The sequence below is a fragment of the Colletes latitarsis genome, chromosome 8, assembly GCF_051014445.1.
Source record: "Colletes latitarsis isolate SP2378_abdomen chromosome 8, iyColLati1, whole genome shotgun sequence".
Taxonomy (NCBI): Eukaryota; Metazoa; Arthropoda; class Insecta; order Hymenoptera; family Colletidae; genus Colletes; species Colletes latitarsis.
Genome location: NC_135141.1, coordinates 26,077,371 through 26,085,942, shown reverse-complemented (window position 1 = coordinate 26,085,942; position 8,572 = coordinate 26,077,371). Strand labels below are relative to the sequence as shown.

The 8,572-nt window shown below is 43.5% G+C and overlaps 1 protein-coding gene across 5 annotated transcripts in view; it reads right to left on the bottom strand.

Moving 5' to 3' along the window:
• Nucleotides 1–678: 678 nt before the first annotated feature.
• Nucleotides 679–8,572, bottom strand: part of LOC143344690 (cytochrome b5 reductase 4) — an 11,614-nt gene continuing 3,720 nt past the window's right edge. Inside the window, exons 1-11 of one of the 5 annotated variants that reach the window (XM_076770980.1) lie at nucleotides 7,838–8,541; nucleotides 6,733–6,960; nucleotides 5,856–6,026; nucleotides 4,701–4,801; nucleotides 4,161–4,317; nucleotides 3,785–4,047; nucleotides 3,485–3,707; nucleotides 2,864–3,158; nucleotides 2,496–2,582; nucleotides 2,276–2,434; nucleotides 679–2,168 (exon numbers count right to left, since the gene is read on the bottom strand). In XM_076770980.1, the coding sequence (XP_076627095.1) occupies nucleotides 2,114–2,168; nucleotides 2,276–2,434; nucleotides 2,496–2,582; nucleotides 2,864–3,158; nucleotides 3,485–3,707; nucleotides 3,785–4,047; nucleotides 4,161–4,317; nucleotides 4,701–4,801; nucleotides 5,856–6,026; nucleotides 6,733–6,817 (1,596 nt within the window). In that variant the 5' untranslated portion in view covers nucleotides 6,818–6,960; nucleotides 7,838–8,541 and the 3' untranslated portion in view covers nucleotides 679–2,113. Of the gene's footprint in view, nucleotides 2,169–2,275; nucleotides 2,435–2,495; nucleotides 2,583–2,863; nucleotides 3,159–3,484; nucleotides 3,708–3,784; nucleotides 4,048–4,160; nucleotides 4,318–4,700; nucleotides 4,802–5,855; nucleotides 6,027–6,156; nucleotides 8,542–8,572 lie in introns of those variants that run through there. The other 4 variants (XM_076770981.1, XM_076770979.1, XM_076770982.1 and 1 more) reach the window with 4 other exon arrangements.

The following is an 8,572-nucleotide window of genomic DNA, read 5'->3' as shown; positions in this document are numbered from 1 at the left end:
ACAAAAAGCTGTGCCCTATCAAGATCAAAAGTTAAATGTGTTCTTTCGCTCCTCTCTTGTTCCCAAATTTGTGAAAACATTGGTTTACACGATCCCGCGAGCCACTCGATATTTCCTGACAGAACAAAAGGTAGACGATGAACGTTTGCATGGCAGATGCACATCAGTCTCGAATTTGCCGGGTAACGAGTTTAGCTTGCCATCAGAATTTCTCTGGTCGATTGATGGATCGTGCAACGAGTTGGCAAGCGAATGGTACACCCGGCGTTCGGCGACGATGATCGATATCTTCAGGTTCGACGGTGGTGGGTCTTCAAGGGCAGGGATTCCGGGTGCAACGAAAGCCAATCTGGCAGCAACGCGTTTCTCTCGGCCAAAAGACAACTCGTCTCGCCACAGGACGGTGTGTCGTTGCGTCACATTGCGGGGAAAAAGTTAGCGCGATCGATAGCCACTCTGTATGCCGTACCGGAAAATTAACCGAGCCCAGAACTTTCATAATCTGAGAGCTTTCCACGCGGCTGTAAACGTTCCGTCGCGTCTGCGAAGTTGACTCGACTGGATCGTTTGGTAGCGACTCTTTCGAAGACCCTCGACGATATTCTTTATTAATATTTATTAAAAATAGTAGAGAATTTGTTCGGTAGACTGAAACGTGAGATGAAAGCACGAGACGTAGAGCCATCAAATATTCATTTATTTCTGATAACAACTATATACACCCATATACATACACATGTACGCGTATTACCATGTACATAAATGCAGAAAGTGGTCCATGCTTGAATATGTTTGAATAAAGACTCGAGATTCCTCCGCGAGGAGTACTCTCTGCTTTCAAAGACGGCCATGTTCTAAATTATACGGTCAAACTGAAGTGTTTTCGACAACTATTCGTGATTTAATCTGAAAATACTTGATCGGTAAAAACACTCCAAGGGGTTCTCGGTTATTTCCTATCTACAAATCTTATTACTTATTGTTTTACGGTATCGAGATTTCAAGAACTCTCGTTAGAAGTACGAACGATCCTCTGCGTTTGTTGGTTTTTAAAACGTTCGCTCTCGTTAGGCCATGTTGTTCATGTTTCGATCGGTTTTTTAAGTCTAGAGGCCCTCTTTGGCACGCATTCTGTTTTTCTTGCAAAAGAACCAAGATCTTATTTATACAATTATAACGGTTGGACTTTGATCCACCAACGAAATGCCTCGTCGTACATGCATTCTTTTCTTTTATAGTTAATTATAATTATGATCTTCAAAACGAAAACGAAGTTTCTTTAAAAAGAAAATGATAGCACCGTGACTGTCTCAACTTGGCCTATGTCTGAAAATATATCTCCATGCACGTTGTTTACGGATGCTCTCGGATAAAATCGTTAAAAATACAGCTCCTCGGGATGTATATCATAGGTATGGATGTAAAGTTAAAATTACGGTATCTGTAAAAAATAATCTGTCTCCGCGAACCGTACGGAAAGCCTCGACGTGAATTGTATACCTTAGTAGAACCTACAACTTTCATCTAAGACCCTTACTCCTATTTTTTTTTTATTTTGTTCGAAAATTTGTAGACGTGGTACAAAGTATGTATATTCCCCGACAGTAAGTACCCTTCGAAACGATCGTCGTATAGAAATATATGTATATCTTTTATTGTTTACTGCGTTCGGAGACGATGAAAGTCAGATACGTTGCGCGAGAAGTGTTAAAAAAAAAAATGATATAAAGCGTGGGTGAACGATCTCCAAGTTTTGTGGAATTGAAAATATAGTTGAGGATAGACAGAATAGTTAATTTCGTCATAGATATGCTTCCGAATTGAAACGATAAGATTCTACGATCGGTTTAAAAATTTCTGCAGGTCTCCCTCGATCATCTCTCGTTCCACTTGCCACTTCGATCATTTTCGAGCAACGCGCACGCATTGATACTGACACCGTGGGCGGAAATAGGAGTAAAAGTATCCAAAATGTTCTCTGTAAGCTCGGAAGTACGACGCCTAATTGATTCCTCGGAGGGTTCGGTCCTATGGAATTTCACTTTCGACGTTCTTGTCTCTGTTCGTAAGTTTGGTATCAAAAGGAGGGGAGGCATACTTTCGCTTGAACCGACTAATCGTCGAAATCGTACATTTGGTAGGATTTCCAGCCGAGCTTCTGAAGAGATCTGAAAAATACGTACTATTAATAAATCAAATACACAATATTTCCTTTATAATACGTATATACAGTCTAATGGTATTTTTCGTTTTGTTTTAGGTACGTTGATATTACTTTTTCGCGGACTGCATGAATCCTCGGGGTCCACAGGTGAAGACACACGCTTCCGGAGAATGTTCCCCCACAAGTTCTTTCAATAAGTCGTCGGACACGGTACCGCGTCTTCCCGTCCATTTGCTGCTGGCTTGCGAAAGGATATGCGTAACATTCAACCTAAAAATCATCAACGTCTCAAAGGTAATCGTAACTGGAACAAAATAATCGTAGCACTCACTTCTTTTCCGCGCTAACTTTGTCCAGCTGCGCCACGTAGAACATATTGTCCTCGTCCTTGTTGAAGTTCAGGAGGTTTATAGTCTTCCTAAAGAAATAAAAGAAATTGATAAAGTATTAATGCTAAAGTCTCAAGAGCCTAATGTTTTATTCGCGTCTTATTGACTGGACAAACGCTTCTTTTATACTGATAACACTAAGAAAGGGGCATTACACAGTGCCAAAGATTTACCGCAGTCCTAAGATGCCAAACATTTTCTAAGAATCGATTTAGGTTGACTAAAACGAAATGGGGCGAGCGAATTGGACCACGTAGAGAGTCAGGAACGAATACGAATGAAAAAAGAAGGCAAGCGGATGAATACTAACACGCTGCGCCTGGCCAAGGACCGCTGGATGATTCCAAGCATCGCGGTGAGCCCTGTTCCGCCTGCCAGCATGTGAATAACAGAGTAACGATCGAAGGATTCTACTACGAAGGCACCTAAAGCATTGCTCAACACGAGGGTCTGACCGGTCTGTAGGGCGGTTATGGACGGACTCAGCGCGCCATTAGGGTACTTCTTTATCATCAGACATATGCAGTCGGACTTGTAATTCGGTACCATGTCGTCGGGATGAAGGCACGGTGGGACAGGCGTGTACGATCGTGAAACTTCCATTCCTGAAACAGAATCAATCGTTCAAGACCACTTGTCCCCCATTTTAGTTGACTTTCGCAAAATGGTAGATTGCAGAATCTTGGTAAACGATCATTTCAGATCTTCCTAGAACTTCCACTGAACTTCATGTTTATCCAAACATTTTTATCTTTTCAATTCCAGTACATCAACATCAGGTTTTCTCCTGTATTTCAAACTGTGTACTTCAGTGACAGAGATTGATATTCATAGTATTTGTACTCTACCGTAATCTACCAACTTGTAAAAGTAGGTCGTCTCGAAATGAGACAGGTGGCCATTACTCGTCTCTTCGAAAACGCCTACTTACCCATCACGTTCATTTTAGCCTCTACGTGTCTCCCAACTGGTACCAATTCCAACGAGTCTTTCGCTCGCAGAACCAACATACGAACCAACTCGGAAAACGGTGCGTTAGCGAGCACTTCGTACTCTTTGTACGTCCGAGCGTTCGTGTTTGGCTCCCTCCATATCGTGTGACTTCCCTGAGACTTCCATATACCTTTTGTCTTCTTCGCGAACGTGAAGTCGACCTACAAAGACAAAGTTCGATGATCCTTGGCTTATTTTTACCGGTAGAATTGGACAAACAAAATTATTAAACGTTTACCTCCATGGTTTCCAGGTTCCTCTTGCACGCTGGTGGCCATTCAACGCCTGCCGCCAGTTCGAGCTCGTGCGCTATTACTTCCTTCTCGAAGAACAGTTTGAAGAGCAACTTGGAGTCGCTTATCCTCCTCACGTGATAGGGCACGCTCGGATAATCGCGCACCGTTTGGTAGAAGAGCGTGATGGAGTTGGTCGTTTGTCTCCAGTCCATCTTCAAGTTCGACGGACTGGTGTCCGACAGGTTCTCCTGGCTGGTATTTCGCGCTAAATATCAGTAAAATGTAAGATTGCAAAGTGATCTACACCCTTGGTTTGGTGGAAATTCATTATTGTAAATCTGTAGGATTGAAAAATAATTGATACGAAAGCCTACTGACTCGTGCAACTTTTAATCAGGTCCAACGTCGCGGATGAACAATCCGTCGTGCTGGAGGGGGCGGTTTCCGTCGGCGACGAGGCAGAAACGGAACCACGACTGAGTCTTCCCACGACGCATTTCTGCAGGATACTCTGATAATTCACCCAAGCGTGCACCTGCAACGAACGATCTATGGGTACGTAAAAATAATAGTCGATCAGCTGGGATCGCGAAGGCCCTTTCAGACAGAACAGTGGCGAAGAATAATCAGGGTTTGGAGTTCGCGCGTTATCGTTTGATCGATTGATGAAACATTGCATTTAAATCGATGACCCCGAAGGACTAGCGCTCTCCTTGTAAGTTTCAGATCCGAAAAAAATGAAAGAATCGAGTGGTAGGTTAGCCAAAGGGAGGCGGGGGTAACCACTCGGTGGCCTTGTGCGGCCAATTGATTTCCATCGAACCGCTCAACCTATGCGTGGTCTGCATCTCTATCGAGCGATTCGTCTGAAAGAGCCCTTTCTTTGCTCAAGTGGCGTCCCGAACCGTTTGGACTCACGTTTTCGAACAGTTTAGTCGCGTCCTTTCCGACGCCTCTCATCAATTCGCTAGTCCCTCCCGGGTGGAAGTCCATATAACGCGTCACGTTGAAGACGATTCCTATATACGAATATATCGTTAAACAGAAAAATTGTAATCGCGACGCTGATAACGCCGGTACTCGATATTTCTGGGTATCAAATATTTCATATCGTGTTTTCGATGCCGCGTGAAATTTCATACAAATACAGACTTTGTACCGATCTGATCGAAGCTACGTTATCAAAACAAAATCGACACCAATTTGTGTAACATTCGGGTCACGGTATTCCGATTGCATCGTTTATGAACGAGAATTGAAAAAATTGAAAATATGTCGACGTTCGTGCAACGGAATAAATTACAAACGAGGAATACGATAAATTTTAATCGGGTTAAAAGCAAACGTTCATCGTCGGTCAGTATTGTCTCCGACGTCTCGTGACCTGTGCTCATTCGCTGTGTAAAATGGGAAGACACGGTGTGCTCTATCGATCAGCATGCAATTTTCATCGTCGAGACGAAGAAAGGCAACAAAAGCCGTAAAAGCAGCTGAAACGAGAATACCCGAGACCCGGTCGAGCGAAACTTAAATTGGAATCAAGTTTAACTTGGCGTTAAACTGGATCTATCTATTTTACTTAATTTCCAGCCCGCTAAGCTGAAACTTCCCTCGCGCGATTCCCGTTATTATCACTCTTTCAAGCAAGATTATGTCGCGACGGCGGAAAACACGGGCGAATTTATTCCCGTCGTGGTCACCTTCGAGACATCGATTTTAATTCCCTCGAATTAGATTTCAATTAAACGGGTTTTCTCCATGGGAGCCCGATCGATGTGTAATCTCGCCAGTGGGTAATTGGATTTTAAGGTCTAACTAAATTGCTGTCAGAAATTTAAACGTTTGCACAAACACTCGGGGAAACTGTGCTTTCGCGTCGTGTTACCAGAAATTTATCAGAAATTGATGCTAATTAATTTTGCCCCTGACGCTGCGTATCCCGCAATTTACGAGTGCCCTATGAACCTTCGAAATGTCGTTAAAATCAGGGGAATGAACGTTCCTCGTTAGCGTCGAGAGTTTCGCGTTTCAGGCGGGAAAATGAATTTTGTAACCGTTCGAGCGGGATCGTACCTCGAATCGCGATCCAAGCGTCGTTTTCTTTATTGTGATTGGCCAACTCGGACAAAGTAACGACTCGCGGAACGCCGCCGACGCCGGTCAAATCGACGCCAGAGTTGCTCAGTCGAATCCAGTCCATCAAACTGTGCCCAGGCGCTAATGCGGTTTTATTTCGAGGATTGCCTGCGAACAGCCGAGAAAAATAACGTTTGTTAAGGTCAGTCTTCGTCTAGAAAGATAACGAGCCAACGTTTCGCGAGATATTAATTTTAGAAATTATTTATGTTCCAACCGGAACAACGAGTTCAGTGACCTTGGACTGTGTTCGTTGAACGCCCATATGCGTCCCCCGCATGGCGACGGTTGTGCAATCTGAAACGATCGTTAACACGTTCATTATCTATATTAAAAAATGAATAAACATCAGAACGCGACGTCCTCGAAATTCAACTTCGATAGCAATAATTACGTAAATCAGAATTGCAATATCAGACACCTGTTGGTTGAAGGTACTTGGTACTACTAAATTGATCGAAGGTACTGTAATTTCGATCTCTCGTGTATAGCTGATAGAAATTTCCTGGAAGAAATGAGATAAATAACACGCGTCGACTTTGCAAAATTTCAAATGTAAGTTGGACGAATCCGGACTGGTGACTTTCTAAAAGGCTTTCTCGAACGGAACACGATCGCGTTTCCTTTCGTTAGAACGTATTCGGATAACTTGGGATAGTTGAGATTCTACTACGTAGCTCGTGGCATAATTTACGAAACGATCATCTGGGAAGTTGCGTCACGGCGATTAAGCACGTCCGTTTGAAATATAACGCCCGTGGAAACGTTCTCGAAAATGGGTATAACTAACAACGAATTATCGTTGATTACTGACCGTCCTGGATCTGCAAACCGAGACTCTGCGGAGACCCGTCGCCGTCCATGACGGAAACCAGAGACGCGCCGCAGCATCGTGGCATTTTCTCATCGAAACGTCGGTGTCCAGGGATGTTTAATCATCCTCCTGCGTTCAATCAGCCGCGTGAGCATCCCTGCGAATCCTAACGTGCAGATCTTCGAGCAAGAATCGAAAGAATCGCGTCTCGACTCGGTTTCTTAAAATCTAATTGAAGAAAAACTGAAAATACTTTTATATTCGATCGACGTGTTTATTTTTAACTGGGTCTCGATAGAATTGCGAATTTTCTCTACGGCGACTTTAACAATAAAGATGATCGCGTAGGAACTCGATAAAAGTTGTAAAATTTAAACATGGTCTTCCCAACTTTTCTGAACGCCTTATATACATATTCCCTGAAGCATAAAACAGCGTTCACGACGGTCATAAAACTGTAATAGCCTTCCTAAAGGTTATTGTCTGCAGGAACATTTACCTGAATTCCACGTTTGAATAATGAATAATATAATGCAATTATTAAACGCCGTAGAATGGTTTCGAAAATTGCGTGCTGAAGAAAAGAAATTAATAAACGTCTATAAAATGTTAAAGTATTTACGTTGAAACGGCAGTTAATTAGCGTGCAAATTACGAGGGAAAAGTGACATCGTAAAATATTAAAGGGACTCGAGCAACGGCGCGATAAACTCTTGAATATTGAAAGAAATAATAATGAACTACGAACATTACAAACGCCAATGTATTAAAAATATCTTCAACGAACGTAATGTAAAATCAGTGCTAGAATGGGAAATAAAACTCTACTGGAACTCAATCAACGCTGGACATAGTAATGTAAATATGAAAAGAAAAACCGTAAATATAATTTTCGATAAAAGTACGTGCAATGAATGCCAGTGTAAATCTAGCTTCACATATAAAATGTGGGTAGCGAGATGACAAGACACACTGTCGCGTGGCGTGGAAACGTCAAACGAGACCAAAACATACACGAATTTCTGTCCCGTCAGCGGAACGATGGGAAAACGCGCTACAAAATCGACTATAAAACGGCGGGAACGGGATAAACCCGCGAACGTACCTGCACGAGACCGCGGTGACGTCGAAAATCGACATATATACATGTACACTTCCTAGCGCGCAAAAAAAAAACAATCCAAACAACAGACACGATCAATCCACGTCAACCCCAAAGAAATGGCTGGTCGCGAGTATTCGAAAAAACCACCGACGCAGAACGAAACGAGAAAAACAGAGACTGACGTCCGACAAAGATACGTCACGTTGATATTATGTTGCCGTTCGTCCTCGAGATGCGTCTCGGACGAGTCATCCTACTGCAGACTGAGTCTACCAACGAGAACGTCGATTCGAAGTCGACGGGATTCTATATGGCCAGAGTTCGAACCGTTTCGACGAGAACGAAACGTGATCGCGCCGAGAAGCTGCCGGACGAAACGTTGATCGCGCGTTGGCGGACTGGAAGGTACTGCACCGAAACACGCGGACCGATATAGCCCTCGGACAGGTAGATCAATATAGTAGCTACGGCGTGTCTAACACGCAGGATCTCGCCACTGAGCGTGTGGCGTTCCGCGAAGATCGACGTCGCTACAGTGACTCGGGCTGATGCTGACTATTAACCCTGAATAATTAACCCTTTCAGTACGAAAGACTTGACTGTGACAGCGTTTACGCGTACTCGTCCCCATTGGGACAGTCGGATAATAATGCGCTCGAGAAATTGACTCTGATCGATGTTCCAAACGCTATCCACAGAGTATGGGCGAGATACGACCTGGAATTTCATCGAATC